The sequence below is a fragment of the Podarcis liolepis genome (assembly GCF_965112155.1).
Source record: "Podarcis liolepis genome assembly, chromosome: 6".
Lineage (NCBI taxonomy): Eukaryota > Metazoa > Chordata > Lepidosauria > Squamata > Lacertidae > Podarcis > Podarcis liolepis.
The window spans coordinates 61,728,448-61,748,842 of record NC_139559.1 but is presented as its reverse complement, the minus strand read 5'-3'; the positions used below and the strand labels follow the sequence as shown (position 1 = coordinate 61,748,842).

The following is a 20,395-nucleotide window of genomic DNA, read 5'->3' as shown; positions in this document are numbered from 1 at the left end:
AGCCAAGAGCCACACACCCCTCCAAACACAAAGCCTAAAGATGGACATTTAAGCAGTTCCTACATATGTCAGCCCCTGCTTTATTTTAAAACTTTTGAATTTTTATATTTCAGGACAATGTTATTTTTAAAGACCATGAGCAGAAGTCACAATATTGCTAGTCATGTAGCCACACGCTGATTCCTTATTGAAACCTGGTGGAAATGTGGGGCCGGCCTGAATGGCTTGGTAGATGATAGGAGTCAGGGGAAGGGAAGGGGTGGAAGTTCTCAAGTGCAACCTTTCCTTCCCCCATAATATGCCTGCACAGTCCCAGTGCAGGGTCCTTAAAAGAGCAATGGCTCTTAACCAAAGTAAACTTAAATCCAAGCCATATTACAATCCATATTAAAATTTCTGTCACAAGCATGCAGTGAGAGTTTTGAAGAATATATACGTAAATATGCTAGTCAAATTGAACTTACAAAGATGTCAATAGCACAAAAACAATTTTAAAATGTACCAATAACTTGGAATATTTAATACTTTATTTTGAAAAAAACCTTTTCTCTTAGCCAGCCATCTCTCTAGTTCCCTTATTTCTAGAATCTTGCCTAATTTCTTCTCTGCTTCCCAGGACACAACACTGCTATTCAAAATGTTAGAGATCCTATCATTTGATTGGCCTAAGCAAACCTTTTACGTTTTGGGCTACATAGAGTCAAATATACAATCACTGTGAAAATAATTCTGAAAGCCATTACCCAACATGGTGCTCACAGGTGTCCAGGATTTATAATCCTAATTAAGCTGTTTTTGTTGGCATCCCGTTATCATCTCAGACATGGGGATAAAATGTACTATACAGCACAGGAATAACAGCAGTGACCAGGTGACTAGCACAGCTTTGTTCAGTCCTGAACAGTCCTTTCTGCTAGTCCTTTTCTCTCTCCCTACCTGTTTCTTCTGCACCCAATGGGCTGCCAGGGGAGGGCAAAATAACTGTTCCTGTTCCATTTGCAAAGAGCTCTGGAAATTAGGCCACAGGCTGCATACAATTAGGCCTAGATTGCTGATCCTCTGGGTTAAGGAAACCACGTGTTTCTGCCTTGTCTTTGGTTATGAAAAAGTTGTATGGAGCAGCATGTGTCCCTGCCACACCACTGTCTAGTTTCCTTTGTCCCTCAGAAGATACCCCAAAACTTATTAGCTACAGTTGGATTTCATGTGAGTCTGTCCCTAGTATAATAGATGCAAAAAGGTTTGAGGATGGCACAGTAATGTTTCCCCATTTTTTTTACATGTTATGTCAATATTTAAAGGTTTCTTTTAAAAATAGCAAGGACATCATCTAAAAAATATATACTAAACAGTATGGCTGATGTTCTTCTGTAAAAGGTTTTATGACAAGGTCAATTTTTAATGATATTCTTAGTAATGCTAAAGATAAACCTGTGTGCATTCATTATTTCATTTATCTGACTTATCGCTGAAAAATTATTACCTGAGGTTACAAAGATGTTTCAAAGAAGCTGTCTAAGACAACCCTGTTTTAATAAACTTGGCTATGGCATACTTGTGTTGGTTTACTTTATCAAGTCCAAAAACTGGAATCTAAGGCTGGCTAGAAAGCTGGTTTATATCAAGCAAAACTCTTATCATGGGCTTGGTAATAGAAAACATGCATTGTTTTACAAATGCATTAAAAAAAAAAAAAGCTTCAGCCAAGTTTTGTTTAAAAAGATGCCTATATGCTACCAAAACAATGAAGCAATGTTAAATTTATGAGCAACATGCTTTGTATGTGAACTTGATTTTGGCATAGGTAGTATCAGCCTGTTCTCACAACAAAGGAGTTATCTAAATTAATACAAATGTGGAACAATTCCAAATGATAATAGCTGCTCTGCCTTGACATGGGTAGTTTAATCTTTGACCTCTGGGTATAGGGCAGTATATAAATTCAATAAATAAAATAAAAAATAAATCTCAAGTTCAAACCTAGGCAAGGCTGTCAGCCTATAATGTACACAGTGGAGCTGGATGAGCCTCTTTTGAAACTTGGGAGAATTTGAAAAGCTATTGCTGATACAGTGCATGGACCTGTTGTTGGAACTAAGAGAATAGCTCCCACCACTATGCAATCTGAACAAAATCTTTCAAAACAGGACATGAACCTGAATAAGGAAGGTGAAAGTAACTTGTCCCTGGAATTGCATGGGATATAAATGAAAACTGGTGGAATGGGCATTAGTTGACTCAGAACTGAAAAACCATCCAGATAACAAGGGAGTGGATAAATGTTTTGCTTTCCCACAGAAATAACCATGCACATTTTTTTGCTGTTAACAAGATCAATAAACTTGCCACATTGTGAAGTCAATGTTTAACCCCGTTTTACAGCAATTGACTTCTGATAGGAACTCCTACCATTACATTTCTGTCACTTTACTTATTTAGATATGGCCAGCACTGTAGCACTGTATATGGTTTTAATTTTCGGAATAAATGATGTAACACCTTATAATCTTTCTTCTGCACCCTTAATGATTTTGTGATGAAGTAATATAAGTTGCAAGTGACCTCTGTAACTACCACTCAAGACCATAATATACACACTGGCTATGCAAACTATATTATCTTTACCTCTAAAAGTCCTTTCTAAATGTTCTATGGTTTATAGCAGCAGTGAAAGGCAGTTCAGGTCACCAGGGATTTATTCCCCTTTTTAATGTTTTTACTAGACTGAATAAACACATTCCCAAAGATTGAGACCACTGGCTACTCCAAAGATCGGTGAAGCACAGGGTAAACTTGTTTAAGTTGAAGTCTGCAAGATTGACACTTCTTCACAACAATGGGCAGCTTTGTTAACTTTAAGTGGAACTGGTTTGGGCCACATAGCTTACAATGTGCCCTGTTCCATCGAAAGCAATAAATGAATCTGGCCTTACTGGCTTCATATTGAGTTTCAATGTCATCTTCTTCACAAGGCTGTCTGTTATAAAATGGTCTCATTAATACCATGAAGTCACCCTGCCCTGAGCCCCCAAAACATTGGTTGCAGTATAATGATTGTTTTCAGTTTCTGGAAGGGTAGGCATCACAGAAGATATACACTTTGGCAATGAAGCCAGGCTAAGAAGGAGAAGTCAGCAAGCTTTTCTCCCATGGAAATGAAACTGGAATTCTTGTGGTGTGGAGTGAGAAGAGTGTAGAGCATGTGGCTTTATCAGATCAGCCTCTCAGTTCCTTATATTCAATCACAGATAAAAGGAGCAAACCTCAGACCTTGCCTCAACTGGGTTGAATCAGCAATCATTTTAAAAATTCAATAAAGTCTCCCAACTCTTTCAAGTTGGGTATATGCCTCTTTCAAGTCCATGGCATATGCATGACAGAGTAGGATTAACGCTGGACTTCTGGCATAGAAAACAGATTCCTTGCCATTTTTGCAGTCCTTACCAAAACGGCCATCTGCATTAAGACATCCACAGTGGACTGAGTGGTTTTGTTTTGGGGGCTTTAGGTTTTTGTTGCTGTGATTCCCCTCACCCCTATGAGGAGCTTGTTTGCTTGTTTTATAGCCCACCCCAATCTGAAAATTGTGAGTAGAAAACAAAATAAAGTTAAAGGTACCCCTGCCCGTACGGGCCAGTCTTGAGAGACTCTAGGGTTGTGCGCCCATCTCACTTAAGAGGCCGGGGGCCAGTGCTGTCCGAAGACACTTCTGGGTCACGTGGCCAACGTGACAAAGCTGCATCTGGCGAGCCAGCGCAGAACACAGAAACGCCGTTTACCTTCCCACCAGTAAGCGGTCTCTATTTATCTACTTGCACCCGGGGGTGCTTTCGAACTGCTAGGTTGGCAGGCGCTGGGACTGAGCAACGGAAGCGCACCCCGCCGTGGGGATTCGAACCGCCAACCTTTCAATCAGCAAGCCCTAGGCGCTGAGGCTTTTACCCACAGCACCATCCGCGTCCCGTCAGAAAACAAAATACAAAGATCCTATTTTTATCTATCGATAAAATTCCACAGTTTGCAAACATGACCTGGTTTTTGAAGGTCTATCTGCCCACTGTGGGCAAGGCAGGATTTTGCTGTAATGGAAATTCAGATGTAATGATGCATTCACAGTTTCCGCCCTTCAGCCCTGTGGCTTTCTTGGCTACCCCCTAGTTTAAAAACTATGCATCATGAACCTATCAACTTTCCAGAAGGGAACACCCCAAATTGCTCAGCTTATTACTTCCTCCCACTCCCACACATTACTAATGAAATTCAGTCTCAAGTGCTAACCCGTACATGAATTCTGCCAATCTGTTGAGTTCCTAGGATATCCAGATTTAACTGTTTTGGGGCAGCTGTTATTAAGCAACTCTTGCAGCGATTCAGTAACACAGAAATTGTGTAGTAGCTCAAGGAAAGCACATACAGATCTGGCTTCAATGTTCTGAGATGCTTGGCATACAGAAATTATTAACCTGTAACATCCTAGCTCACGGTTCCTCCTCTTATCCATTGCAGCTACACAGCACTAGAGTAGGTTTTCTAATGCACGTAACTTTTTAGAAATGCTTCTAAATTTGAAAATGCACGTGGTGGAGACATACTAGATTTGTGCCTTTTAATGAAACCTAACATTGAGATTTTGTATTGGAGAGCCATTCTTAGTTTAATTTAGTTTTAGTTTAATTCTATGGCCAGATATCTCTGTGTGTTCCTCTTAGTTACAGCAATGTAAAATCCTTCAAAGCTTTCAGTGAGCTTGCTTCTGATTTATACTGGTGTAAGTGCACCATCAAGTCTAGGATAATGATATAAGAAGTGGAAAAGGAGAGGAAATGACATGAAGATGGAAAAGGCTAGAGTTTCAACCCATTTTCCCAGGCTAAAAGTATTTTCTCCCCTTTTAAGAAATCCTCTTATCTCTTGGAATCTGCTATGCCATGTCTGCAGCTGCTGCTGCTGTTGTAGCACCAGACTGTTCTATCTCTCTTCTGACTGCTGATCCATCATGGTAGCAGCCAAACAGCTTGAAGATTAAGGAAGTAATACAGTTCTAAGGCCATTAAAAGAGTAGGCTGCTCTCTGGGTCATGGAAATTATCTCAGATTTCAATGCGTGCCAAATAATGGATTACTACTGGGATATGATTTTAACACTTTGGGGGTCAAGTCTATTTCTTGGTAGTTAGAAAGATGCGCCGGCGTCATCATCATCATCATTTTTATTTTAAAATGGCTGCCTTACAGTGAAAAAGACCAATGGTTATTCTACAGTGAAATCCTCTACATGTTCACTAGGAAGCAATCCCACTAAATTCAGTGATGCTATTGGACTCTAACCTTAACCTAGAATTCAGGATATTGTGTTATAAATGTATCATCCCTAATTAGTACACCAGAGAAAGAAAGCAGGATAAAGTAAGAATAAAAAAATTCCTTCCAGTAGCACCTTAAAGACCAACTAAGTTAGTTCTTGGTATGAGCTTTCGTGTGCATGCACACTTCTGAAGTATCTGAAGAAGTGTGTATCTGAAGAAGTGTGCATGCACACGAAAGCTCATACCAAGAACTAACTTAGTTGGTCTTTAAGGTGCTACTGGAAGGAATTTTTTTATTTTGACTATGGCAGACCAACACGGCTACCTATCTGTAACAGGATAAAGTAAGGTATACTAAGGTAAGGTATACTATGACAAAAGTTGCTAGCAGCAGAATAGGAAAAGTAAAATGTTCCCATATGGCTTTATAAGCAGATGAACTATACATAACATACTACTTGGGAAAGGCAAAGATTTCTACATGAGTAAAGGGCAATTGAGCCACACTGCTTGCCTCATACCAGTGCCATGCTCACTCTCCCAACCTCGCCCTCCAACCTCTGTATGTTGAGCACAAAGATGCCAGCTTCTCAACATGACTGAGGCAGCCTGACGCAATGCCTTGATCCAGGCAATCAATTATATTTAAGATCATTTTTTGTTATTTTTACTGTTATTTTAATATGTTTGTATTTTAACACTGTATATTTAAATCTTATTTTTGGCACAGTTGTCAGAGGGGTAGCCATATTAGTCTTTTTTGTTTTTAGTCAAAAGCATCTTGGGGCACTCTGAAGAACAAGTTGGTAAAAACTTCACTAGATTCATGAAGTGTTATCTTCAATTAGCAAGAATACATATGCATGGTTTTGGGGGGGGTGTAATCAGTGTGGTCAGAGGAAAAGGAAATAGTACAAAAAACTAGATTGTGACAATAAGTAAAGATTAAATGCATGTAAAATAAGCACAGTGACCAGTCCCGAAGAAGTGTTGATGGTAACACAAACATCCTGCCGTTGCTAGCTAATTGACACCTGCAGTGGGATTAAAAAAACTTGTTATCTCTGTTCAGCTGATAGAATTGAACTTGTCTATTAGTTGTGATTTCATTCTTCTTTCAAGAATTCTCACTTTAAGGTCACCAACAGAGTGTCCTGGGAGGCTGAAATGTTCTCCAACTGGGTTTTGTTAGTTGCTTTTATAAGATTGTTTTAGCACTAAAGAAAGGGAGAGGAATGGTGCTAAGTACCGTATTTTTCGCCCTATAGGATGCATTTTTTCCCCTCCAAAAATGAAGGGGAAATGTGTGTGCGTCCTATGGGGCGAATGCAGAGCTGCCTGCAGTCCCGGGGCGAGCGCAGCTCTGCACAGCCATCCGGAGTGGGGCGCAAAGTCCGCCCGCCTCCCGATGGCTGCGCAGAGCTGCCTGCAGTCCCGGGGCGAGTGCAGCTCTGTGCAGCCATCCGGAGGGGGCGCGAAGTCCGCCCGCCTCCCGATGTCTGTGCAGAGCTGCCTGCAGTCCTGGGGCGAGCTGCCTGCCTACCGCTGGCCTCCCTAGGCTTGCGGATAGCAGGCTGTTCTTGGGGCTGGGATTGGGGGAAGCTCGGGCTTCCCCCGCGCCAGGGGGGGAAATAATTTTTTCCCTTTATTTCCCCCCCAAAAAAACTAGGTGCTTCCTATGGGGCGGTGCGCCCTATGGGGCGAAAAATACGGTAGATCTTTCTGTCAGCATTTCTGCTTGTCTGACAGAAGGATCTCCAATCCCACCCAATTGCTTTGGGGGTTCTCCCAACCCTCTATAGTGAATTTGGGGGAGGCACAGAGTCTGTGCGGCAGGGGGAGGAAGTGGGGGGAAAGACCTGTTGTATAAGCAGGAACGGGTTAGTTCAATCCAGCACAAAGATACAAATGCTAACAACTCAATGCTGTCATAACATTTCTACTCCTGTTCCTCTGTCATATATTTCTATTGCTGGTAAGTGGCGTCACAATTTCTCCACTCAGCCAAAGGGAAACCATATAACTGTGCATTAATACATTTGTGCAGGCACTCTTGCAAACATTTAACACCAAGCAAGATTCAATGTACATATTACTTGTTGGATCAGAACCTACCAGCATAAACTAGACGCATATCAGGACATGGGCACTATCTAGTTCAACTGAATTACTTTCACTTGGATATCAATTTTACCTGGGAAATCAGCCATATGACCAGGGCTATGCTAGGTTCTAGGTGTGCAGACCTCATTCATATATTATGCCCTCGTGAACAGCTGCTCCTGTGGGAGGCAGAGCATGCATCTGGTGGGGATGGAGGTATTAAGGTTCTCTCTAGCTTCAACTCTTCATCACACATTTGGGGAGCTACCAGAAAAAGTACTGACTGATCTGGGCCACTTAACAATATTTAACTACTGCACTTTGGCTTTCTTTCTGTTAAAGCCATTTGAATGGGTACTTATGGAAAGTAATACATCATGTTCATTACTACTGAAATCCATGATTCAATATGGCTTAACACAACAAACCTCTCTCTTTCTAGCTTGAGACCTTGAGAGTTCAAGGACTTGGAATGAGGGCATTACAATTTCTAACTTTGTTCCAGTCTGGACACTCAACTCCATATTTAGCACCATTTCTTCTACACTTTACCCATTAGCCCAATAAGATATGTGACTGAATTTTCAGCATTTCCCTTAAATGAAGCAGTGGGGTGAGGTGAGGCTCTTAGTAAGACCAAGGAAGCAGCACAGGAGGTGGGGGCATTTAACCATTTCATCATGCACTACTTTTTGCAACATGGGGGGGGGGGAGTACAGTCATCATGCAGGTGTCTGCATTACAAATGCAGAGCAAATGGTAACCTGAGAGTGATGATGGGGGGTGGGGAAGCAGACTAGAAAAGGGTTACATGTTATTAGCACTCACACTGCTCCCAGTGACAGATCTCCCTGTGAAATGTGTACTTTGGCCCACAGTTACAGAGAGAGAAAGTGAGAAACCAACATTTATCAACTCTGTTATACTGCAAATTCCAGAAGAAAACTTACTCAAGCAAAGTAAAAAAAAACCCCACACAACTCCCAACCTTTAGTTTAGTTTTATTCATTTTTCATGTTCCTTCCCGCTATCAATCTACCGCACCTTGATTAACAGTAAAACTTAAAGTAGACGGAGGCAATGCATAACATGACAGAAGTTGTGCCTCTTCTTACAAGTCCTTTCTGGATGGTCAAGGAAAGCAAGCATATATTGGCCATGGGATTTTTGTTCAAGGCCATAAAGCTATAAGAAGGTATGCCACTAAGTGAAAAGAAAATGCTTTAAGTAAATTGAATACTTAAATTTATTTGCTTGCCTAACACCTAAAGGTGCATTTTTGTGATTTTTCATTAGAAACGATAGCAACATGTCACTTTCTTCTATGACAGCCTTCCCCAGACTGACACAATTGTGTTGCAATAGATCCTTGGTCCACTTTGCACAACACCACCTTTACTCAAAGGTAAGTCTCTTTGAGAATTGCAATCAAAATATTCCTTAGCCTGCACAATGTATTTAGAAGGCCAGACAGCATGAATTGTTTAATCACAGATTAAGAATGGGAATATTTAAAATCAGAGTTGTCCCACAGAAGATGCTGTTCAGGGCTAATTAACCATATATATAGCCTACTTCAAGCAAAACAATTTTATTTTCATGTTGCTAAATAATTTAACAGCATCACATACTTTTTTAAAAAAAATGCTAAAAGGATTATCCACATTGCATATAGTAATATCATTATTAGTGTTACATAGTAAATTAAGATAGAATTATTATGTGCAAAACCATCAAGCAATTAAAGCTGTAATCCTGTGCACACATAATTTGGAGTAAGCCCTATTGAGGTTTGCTTCTGAGTAAACATGTTTAGGATTGAGCTGAAAGCTTAAGCGCAAATAGACAAAACTAGGCTCTGTTAAAAATCAGCAGGAGTTCTTAGAAAGTTAAAGTGAATATGATGGCAAAACCATTGTAACAAAAGCTCATTGACAGTTCCCTTTTTCTGCATATCTTTTTAGATTTTTAATCAAGTTGAGATTCCTTAATAGCATGAGTAGCTTAATTTTACTGGTCAACAGTCACTGCCATAGTATAAACAGTACAGTCCAATTGAATCTTATGCAGGGGTTCAGGTCTGTGCATATGCAAAAATGTGTATACTCAACCCCTCACCTTGGAACCATCTCTGTGTGAGCATCCCTAGCCTTCCAGAGCTGGTGCACTGAGCGAGCCTTGCCCCCCAAGCAAGGCAGAGAGCTTAAAAGCTCTTTTCATGCCAGGAAAACCCACCATGAAAAGAGCTTTTAACTCTCTGCCTAGCTTGCATTTAGCTTGCTGGTTTTCAACGAGCCGGCCTGTAGCTTGTTTGGAGTTGTTGGACCATACTAGGTCCCTTGTCCCTCAATGATCATCAGAAAACCCTGCAGCTGAGTTCATTCTTAGGTCCTTTGGCTCAGGGCCTGTCAGGAAACCTAGATGGATTTCCTCAGGCACAGCAACAAGTGAAAGGTCAGGAATCAAAGCTTTGAACAACACATAGTGTGGCTAACAAGGGTGGCAGTGCTACCTGGTTCTGGCTCCTCCAAAACGAAAGCTAGGTCACCCCCCCCATTCAGATTGAAGTTAGGTTTTTTTGGGGGGGACACATCAGAACACAGTATTTCACAAAAAGCAACAGGAGAAACACGATAATATGGGTTGTGTACACCACTTCTCATACCAGTAGTGGGAGTACACTGGATTCAGAGCAGGGGGTTGTACACAGCCAAAGCCTTCCTCTCCTCTTGCATTTGACCAAGGCCAGTGTGATAGTAAACACTATGGGTGTTACTAAATTAAATAGTTGTGCAGACACAACAATCAGTACTAGCGCAAAAGGGTTTTCCTTCATGCACCCTGCAACATTCCCAAATCTGCTCTGGAGGACTGGGGGAACCCTCTGAACAGATTTAGGGGGTATGTAGTGGGAGGAGAGGGGGAGAATGTTCTGTTGCGACTTCAACTGAATACAGTCCTGTGTTTGTAGGATTGGATTCTAAAATGCTTTGAGCTGTAGCCTACATTTTCCTTTGCCCACAGCAAAGACTAAGAAGAAGCACAGTCTCTGCAAGCATCTGTCAAAAGTGGGTAACATCTCAGGTCTGTCAGCTGCACTCTTTCCAAACATTCAGGAGAGTTAGGGTGGATTAAAGACCATGGAAGCAAGCAAACAATTTGATTTTACTGACGGAAGAAGCAGTCTCTAGCTTGGGCATGACCCACTGTACAACTCCTAGTGTGTGCATGCATGTGTGAATATATACATATAATGAACTTAAAATGATACCACAAATCTATTCTTAATGTTGAATTCAGAGCAGAATACATACGAACTATAAAATCACTTTTTAAAAAACATTACAGAATTCATTAACATAGTAAGTATTTAACAACTCACGATGTTCCTGGACTTGCTGTTGGCGGAGGACCTAGAAAAATGAGAATTTTTTTAAAAAAAGAAGAAGAGAAGGAGTTAGTTTTTACTAAGTTTACAGCAGGAAATTTTTTGTTTTTGCTTAAGTCAACTTTAATTTTATTTAATTGTTTCAAATTTCTAATATAAGATTCAAAGCTATTGCTATGTATTTCTCTGCTATCAATAGGTATACATTTTGCTCTTACATCACTTAATATTTTAATGAGTGTATTCTATAAACAATGATAGACAGTGTATGTTCGTGTGTGTGTTTAGTACAGTTTGGCTTTCACTCTGCTCAGTATCGTAACCCCAGCATATGATATGAAGGCACATGAGGCCGCTACCTTGCTAAACAGATTTGGGCCTGCTCAATGCCTGAATGGGTGATTGTCTGGGAACCATATGTAAGGCCAGCTTGGATTCCATGGTGGAAGAAAGGCAAGATATATAACAACAATAATAACAGAATACATGTTCTCATGCCTACTGGCCAGCAGTGCTAGGGGGAAAACAAAATGTGATGTTAAATGCATGCAAAAAGTTTAAGGGCACATTTTGAAATTACTATTTAAATCTAGCCTGCAGAGATTGGGGCCTCAAAGCAGCATCAGGATAGACGTATCCTGTGATTTAATTCTCTTGCTGTATTTTGCATTTAGCCATGGGAGAAAAGCTTCCATTGGCACTAACAGCATCACATGTGGGAAATGGTTTCCCCGCCCAAGCAGGACAGCAGGAAGAGAAAACATTAAATCCCTGCACACCAATATCTCAATGCTATCCTAGCCTGTGTGGCTGATATTTAAGTAATAAAAAATGCTTACACATTTAATATAATATGTAGTTTGGCTCTTAGTTGTGCCTGCCTCCAACACTGTTTGTTTAACAAGCTGTTTATAATGTAACAATATCACAAGATTCTCCATTGCAACGGCTTGTATTAACATCAATCAGATTGCAATGGCTTGTATTAACATCAATCAGATGTAATCTGAAAAGTAAATAATTGAATAAAGTGATAAATCTGCTTGCTTTGTCATTCTGAATATGCAGTTTTGTTCAGCTATGTCCTGTGTTAACTTGGTTGGGCATGATGGGGAAACATTTATCTTTGCCTCCATTTTACCCAACTTTTCTTGAAAGAGGAACTTTTCCAGCAAGAGGGACTTCTTACCGAATTTCACAAACAGTACCCCAGTGGTAGAAACGGTTTTCTTGCCATTTGTTGCCACACACTGAAAGTAGCCGGTGTCTGTGGTATCAAGGTTTCTTATTCGTAATCGAGATCCATAGTTCGTCGCACGGAAAGATATCCTCCTGGGTTCCTGTACGACGGGAGCATCATTTTTCAACCAACGCACAGTTGGAGGAGGATTCCCAGAAACCCTACAGTGCAGTTCTGCCGTCTGGCCTAAGGTAGTGGTGATATTGTTCATGGGCTCATCAAGCTTCAAGAAATAATCTGTCAAAAACACAAGGAAGAGGGATTAGACAAAACAACTGCTCACTTGGACGCAGTTTTAAACAAATCAGTTTCTTCCACCCAAGAAATTTCTATTCAAACATAAATAATGTATTCTAGCATATCAACTGTGAATGAATCTCTTTTTCCTATCAAGAAAGATTAGTGGATGTATATCTGTTGCTACATACAACACATACAAATATGTAAAGTAGTATAAGGGAAAGTGTCACAAATAATCTACTGAAGATGCTGTCTTACATTTAGATGTATACTCATAAAGCTGACTGTTGGAAGATCTGTTCTGTCTCTTTCACATTCCAAATGTGCTCGTAGTTATGTTATTTAGACAATATAGATAACGGCTCTGCATTGCCTTATACAATATTTAGCTACTTCTGTCACTGTTCACCCAGCACACTTATTTCATTTTATTGCTATATGATTATTATCAGATTTCTGAAAGTGGAAACAACTTGAAATCATTTGAAACTTACATTTTGTACCAAAGCTAAGCTTTTCTTCAGTAAGTTTAACAACCAACATATGAATATGCATTTATATCTATCTGTATTTTTAAGAGGCTACAAGTGGATATAAAATATTGTGTGAATTGTCTTCTTAGTCCAGCAGATGAGCTTCAGGTGAAGGCAACTACCTAATTTGAAAAATGAATTGCCTTTTTGGGGGGTAGCTTTTTATACATACTCACCCTACCTGCGAAAATTAATGTTTTATTAAAGCAAATTTCTTTTCCACTTTTTGAAATGGTCTCCTGTTTTACCTTTGTTATGGTAGCTTTATTTATCCAAGCAATGTTGTTGAAAAGGTAAGCTGCCCAAGAGAACAACATAAGAAAAGCCCTGCAAAGTTCCATCTAGTCCAGCATCCTATTCTTACAGCAGCCAACCAGATGCCTATGGGAAGCCACAACTAAGTTTTCTAGACCAGATAAACCCAACTCTCTAGCAAGTTATACAAGCTTGACCTAGGGATGCGGGTAGTGCTGTGGTCTAAGCCACTGAGCCTCTTGGGCTTGCCGATCGGAAGGTTAGCATTCAAATCCGCATGACGGGATGAACTCCCATGCTCTGTCCCTGCTTCTCCCAACCTAGAAGTTCGAAAGCATACAAGTGCAAGTAGATAAATGGGTGCCGCTGTGGCAGGAAGGTAAATGGAGTTTCCGCATGCTCTGGCACTTGTCACGGTCCTCCGTGTGCCAGTAGTGGTTTAGTCATGCTGGCCATGTGACCCAGAAAGCTGTCTGTGGACAAACGCTGGCTCCCTCATCCTGAAAAGCAAGATGAGTGCCGCACCCCATGGTCACCTGTGACTGGACTTAACCGTCCAAGGGTCCTTTACTTTTTTTACCTTACAAGCTTGACCACTCATCTGTATATACATTAATATAATTTTATGGTAGCTGTAGGCCTTCACACATAAATGAGTAGAATGAAGTAACGCTGGCACTTTAACAACATTTAGCAAGCACTTTAATATTCCCAATGCTCAGCTAAATAGGCACGTATCTCTGGATCTGGTCAGAAAACAGGTCTGTTGGTTCCTTTCAAGAATGAGTTTCTTAAAGAAAATAAACTACTTCCCCCCCTTGAACTAGAAATCGATCCGCTTCTGATGCTGATGCATGTATTGGTTTCATTTCCCACAAGACCTACATTTTTTCTAGCTTCCTTTATTGGCATTATGTTAGGATTAAAATGTCCCTTATTGGATCTATGTTACATTTTTTTGGCTATCAGTCCACATCAGAGATGTTTATTTATTAATTCATATTTATACTGTCTACAGACCAGTGATAAAAGGCAAAATGTTGCCACCAATGAAAATATTTCCTTAAAATAAGGAGAAAAGGGGACAAATTACAATTTATCATATTGGCCTGAATATAAGACTCACCATTTCCCCAAATTCCAAAGGTGAAAAGTTAAAGTGCAGCTTATATCCGCAACCTTACGGTATACAGTCAGAAGCGCAGGGCTAACAGGACCAGGAGCGTGGCAAAGTGGCGCCTGGCCCACATAGTCCCCCGTCTTCTCCTCCCAGGCTGGGGAGAGAGTGAGGAAGGGGAAAGGCCGCTGGCAACACAACACGGCTCCCCACCCCCGCCAGTATGGAGCCAGGAGCAGCAAGGAATGGAGCAGCTTATATTCGGGTATTTTTTCTTTTTTTCTCCCCCCCCCTCCAATTTTAAAGGTGCGGCTTATATTTGGGTGCGGCTTATATTCGGGCCAATACGGTATATATAAGCTTCATACAAATGAACAAAACTATGTACAAACAAAATAAAATAGAAGGGGATGGAAATACATGTAAAATAGCTGGCATAGAGAGTGCAAGTTGCCCCTAATTACTACACATTCCTGTTAATAAGAAAATTTTTAGCCCATCAGTTATTTTCTAGTAGTGCCAATGTTTTCTTCCATGCAACACAACACCAACTGCTGCCTTTCTCTATTAATTTCCTTCAAGTATGGCACGTTTACTCTTTAAATCCAAATTTAACCAGCTTCTTTCTTCAAAGGGCCACCTTTCCTATCCAGATGTACCGAATCCTATCCAGATTCGGTAGCCAATAGCAAATGTTGTTCCTGGACGTCTCTACTAAGAACTGTCCATAAAATCCAACCCACCTAAAAGTCAAATCTCAAAGGACAATTTTGTAAATATATGTGCTTCTTTCAGTTACAGAGCTACTGCGGGACTGTAATTTAGAAGGCAAAGGAGGTGATTAAAGAGACCTAATTTTACAAGCTTTTAACACCTTAACACAATTTTGCCCATGTATACTTTGGTTTAGATGTTAAGCTTCATATCAGAGACGTTGCAATATCATGAATACTGTGGGCAAAGAAACCACAAGGGGCTAGCAGTATATATGATCACCATTTTACTGAAGAAGGTATTATAGCAATGAAGACAGTTGACTACAATTTTACAAGTGAGCAAGGGGAAGTGGGTTCACCACTCACTTAGGGGTCCATATAATCTGGTATCATGCTTTGAACACTTAAAAGAAAACTCATTGTTAAAGTATAGCCTGAGTCAGATCATACATTCTTGAATTCCCACAAAAATCTGCATTTAATAAAATCATACTAATAGTGCACAGCTTCTGAGCAACCGCATTCAAATTTTAAGTATTGGATTTCTTCACAATGCTGAACTTGATTACACTTCAAAGAAAGTAATTTAGCTGCTTTACAGTGCAACAGAGTCAAAGAGGGTAATATTAATTTTTCTATGATTGTCATGCTGACAAGGGCACAGAAAACTAACACAGAACATACAGTATTTCCAAAGAAGCATGGGTGAGGAACAATTAACAGGGTGCTGATTTGTTTCTGACACGTCGACAAATAATGGATAATTTAATATACACTGTTATAATATGGTTGCATCATCACAAAAACACAGATATAAATTTTACAGAGATGTAGCTGCATTCAGATGACCAGATATAGATAAAAGGAGTCATCATACGGAATCAGACCAGTGGCTTACCTGGCCCTTTGTTGTGGAAGAAAATGGTTGCTTGTTGTATATCAGCAATGGGTAAGGACAAAACAATCAGCAGGGATACCTATTTTTGTCACCCCCTTCTCTCTCACACTTTCATCATTCATTCATTCATTCATTCATTCATTCATTCATTCATTCTTACTTTCACACAAGACTCCTACCCACAAGTCTTCCATTCACACACCAAGTATACACCCCAGCCATCCATCCATCATTCATTATCTTACTCTCTCACACACACATCCATTCACACACATTCTTAAGTTTCCCTCCCATCCTTTGTCTGCCTCTTATAGTTCCTGTAGTCTGAACTTATATAGGTTTACTTGGACACTAAGTCTCAAGGAGGCATTTCTGAAGCATCTTCCCAACACCATTGTGGGGTTTTCCCCATTTCAGGACTGCACCAAGAAGTTTGGCAAAGCACATGATTCCCAGTGGAAATAAAATCTTCACAAGAGGAGCTTCTGGATCACTATGTCACACCTGTGGTGTGGTGTGGGAGGCCATGAGAAGACATCACAGAGGGCAGTAGCAAGGGTATCTTTCCTCTCCATGAAGTGTAGCAGCTAGAACAGATTTCTAAAGGATGTTACGCTGCTCTGTTAGGCTGAGTCTCCAAGCTCCAATGCCACTGCAGGATTTATGGAAAGGAAGAGAGATCCCCGAGTGCTACCAGATGCTGCACACATAAGGCCATGGATTACCCACCTGATTACAGTGTCAGGAAGATGCATTTTCAAGTAAAAACAGGATTTCCCAATTGGTGTGTGGAGGAAAGGGTGGGGCAGCATTGAGTAAACCTGAGTTTTGCTACCAAGGCCACTGTGTGCAGAGGGGGAGGGCGAACCACAGTATCCAGATGGATCCTCATAAGCACAATGGTCTTATTACTGCTTCACCTGTTCTTGACATGAACACTGTCATTGAAAACAGGTTGCATAATATAAATCCTGGCCCAAATTATATCATCAACCCTTTAATATTTTTTCGGCTATGGCACTCAAACTAATTGCTAGAGAATGCACCAATTAAATGTCTGAATTTAGGAGGATTTAAGGATTGTACCATAAATCAGTTAGCATTTTCTTCATTTTTAAAAAAAACATATATTTGCCTTTGTTTGATACCAAGCATGTATGACGACGCTTTCAGAAAATACTTTAATGTCAGAAATTTTGAGATGAAACCAGAAATCTAAAATTTAGACCACATATAATTTGATAACAAGTCAATTTTACTTTTCAATTTGTTAAAACAATCTGTTCCCAGTCTTAAATCCTAAATGCCAAGTTTCAACCCACAGAGACTTTTTTTCTTTATGCTCAAGTTATAAACCACTGTAAAATGCTGACAGACCCTTACTGTAGCAGGCCTAGTGGGTGCCCTATAATGAACTTCTAAATTACTTGAGATAATATCTAGAAAGCTTGGCCTTAAATATGTTTCTGGTTTTGAGGCATTGCCAAAGAAAACACTGCACATCATAAGTCACCTTCATGAGTCTAAGAGTATAAACTGGAGACAAAGAATGCAAAAACTAAATATTAGGTGTCTTTATTCTGCAACTTTCCCCCTCATTTTTTCATTATGGAATAGTGCTTTAATACACAGTTAAGTTTAAGGAGTTCTGAAACCACAAAATGTGCATTGTAAGAAGAAATATGTGCATTGTTAAAACAGGAAAGCTTTCAGACTATTTACTACTTTAAATGGTGGCGTCCAGGTGCATTTTAAAGTAAAACTGGCAAATTCTTGCAAAGGAATTTGAATCTTTGTAGGATTACTCTAACTTAAACTTAAGTTGCAACTTATTCTGATGAACATTTGGCATGCTAAGGCAAAAGCAAAAAGCTCATTATCATTGCTAATGCTGCTGTTAGTACTACCAGGATGTCATGCTAGAATCTGTTCCAAGCCATTCAGCTGCAAAAATAAGAACTGAATGCAAGTAAAGAACCTTAGTTCCTCTTTTCCTTTTCCTTGGGGTAATGAAGATGGCAGCAAAAGAGGATGCAGGAGCGTCTTTAAAATGAATCATTTCATCATATTGATTAATAAAAACAAGGAAAATGCAAATTGACTTTTCAGACAACAGAATAATGCTTTTTTATTATTTGGCAACCCACATGAAGCATATCAAAAAGTTAAAAGAGACATGAATGGAAATATTTGGTCATCAGCATTTCAAGCAGGAAGCAAAGGCCAGCAACTCATTTTGCTCAGCCAGCTTGCTTTTATTTCACCAAAGTTCTCAATGAAGCATTCATAGAAAGCTTTATCCAAACACATAGTGCTGAATGGATTGTGTTTTCTCTTTATTGTTCCACTGCATATATTCCTTTCCGAGTTAATAATATACAGAAGCAGGCAATAGGCATTTGGGTGGATATTTTCTGAAAGCTTAGCCATTTTCTTTCTTCCTTTTTTTCTCCCTCCCCCCCCCTCTCTCTCTCACACACACACACCAGAAGCTGGACAGCTTTGCAGTGTCATACATCTCTATCAGCCTTTCTGATTTATTTAGACGACCAACACTCAAGCCACAGGATGAAAAAGGAAAAGACAGTGTCCCTTTGCAGCCAGCATATCAGCTTCTGGGGTTCATTTATTATATTTTTGTCACCCTTCAATTTAGGAGCTTAAGGTGGCATACATGGTTCCCTCCCTTCATTTTATCACAACCCTTTCATGTGCATTAGACCAAGAGAGAGATAGAGATGGGGACCGACTCACAGTTACCCAGTGCACTTCATGGCCAAGTGGACAGTTGAATCTGTCTTCTTTGTCCAGGTCTGGCACTCTAACCATATACTCTAACCTCACTGTATGTTTTGGGAGCAGAGAAACTTCCATATGAAGTTGTCCATTCTTTAAGTATAATATCTCCATTGGAAGCCCTGCTCTAAGTGCCCACACCTTCAGAGGTTAGATAGGCGGCAACTCAGAATTGAATTTTCTCAGTGCTGGCATCCCAATAATGAAATGCTCTTCCTAGGAACTCATCTGGTGCCTGCTCTCTGAACTTCAGGTACCAGGTGAATACAGTTTCCTACTTCAAAGCTTAAGTGGATAAGTTAATTTTGCCTTTTCCTGTCAATCACTATTGCTTCATTGAGTTTTGTTGTCCTGGATGATTTATGATGAAAATCAAGTTTAAAGAAATGTTTTAAATAAATAAATGTCAATATTTGAAACAGGAAAGGAAGAAGAATAAAATTCCATGAAACCCCAGTCTCTGACCCCCACTGAAGGGAAAAGGCAGTAAAGCAAGGGCAAAAGTATTTTAATAGTGCATTCCAGACAGCACATTCCTAAATGTATTAATTCAATTCAATAATATCCCCTTAGCACACAGTGAACTGTACAGCAGTAGAGTAATAGGCATGAGATGAACAGACACTGAATTTATTTAAAGGTTAGAACAAATATTTATATTTATTCCTAATTTTCGTATAAAGAAAGTTAACAATATATGATGCCATATATTATTGGATGAATAGTAACTCCTCACAAAAACAAATATAAACAAAAGCGGTTACTCTTAGAGTGACTACCATTCTGAAATATTAAATGAGATTTCAAAAATGGAACATGACCAAACTTTAATGACATTATTTATTAATTTATGCTGCATCTTTTAAACTGAGATTTACTCTAGAACGGCCTTCAATATTTTTGAAGATAGTAAGGAGAACAAGCAAACTTTTAGCTGTCAATACAAAGTAGATTTTCTACCTGACTGTGCTCCTTTTGACAGTTTTCAATTCTGTGTTTTAGATTTTTCATACTGCTTTGTTTCTGAATGCATTTTAAAATTTCCAAAGAGCTTTGGTGACAATTTTGATAAGTGAAAACTGGCGTGGAGGAATTACATTTTTCTTTACTTGAAATCTGGTTTGTAAAACAAGCAGGAGGTCTACACACTTGTTACTAATTTATAAAATGTATCAGTTCCAAAATGGCCCAAAGCAAATGCGCAAACTATAACAACAATTATGTTGTTAGAGGTAGACACACACACACACACACACACACACACACACACACACTGGTAGCATTTACAAATGTATTATTAAAGTAGCAGGTTCAACAACTGTATAAAAAAAAGAAAAGGAAATCAGAGTCTAGAAAAGCTATGTGCTACAAATTATTGTTTATAACAAATAAGTAATTTGTGACTAGCATACAAAAATCCATATCATCTTGTAACCTAAACTACTGAAAAACATCAAGGAATTTTGTTGTCACTTTAGAAACCAAACTGTGTCTTATTCCAAACCTTAACTTGCTAAAAGTGTATACAAATAGGTATATATGTAGAGGTCTCCTCTATGCGTATATAGATGTATATTTGCATGTGTAGGTATATCACACATACATAGAGGATGGAGAATAATGCAATGAAGCAGATTGTGTGTATATATATATAAATAAATGTATGTGCCTACCCATCTACGTGAATAAAATGGCTGAAGAGTAATGCTATGAAGTCAAAGATAAGCAGTTATTTTTGACATTTTGACATACAATCACATTAGAATCTGCTTCTTATTAGCCCTTCCTTTGCCTGTTAAAGGTC

The 20,395-nt window shown here is 39.5% G+C and overlaps 1 protein-coding gene across 4 annotated transcripts in view; it reads right to left on the bottom strand.

Annotated features, from left to right (window-relative positions):
• Nucleotides 1–20,395, bottom strand: part of ROR1 (receptor tyrosine kinase like orphan receptor 1) — a 161,629-nt gene that overhangs the window by 24,561 nt on the left and 116,673 nt on the right. For all 4 annotated transcript variants that reach the window (XM_083510273.1, XM_083510272.1, XM_083510275.1 and 1 more), the window contains exons 3-4: nt 11,986–12,273; nt 10,791–10,821 (exon numbers count right to left, since the gene is read on the bottom strand). In XM_083510273.1, the coding sequence (XP_083366399.1) occupies nt 10,791–10,821; nt 11,986–12,273 (319 nt within the window). The remainder of the gene's footprint in view (nt 1–10,790; nt 10,822–11,985; nt 12,274–20,395) is intronic.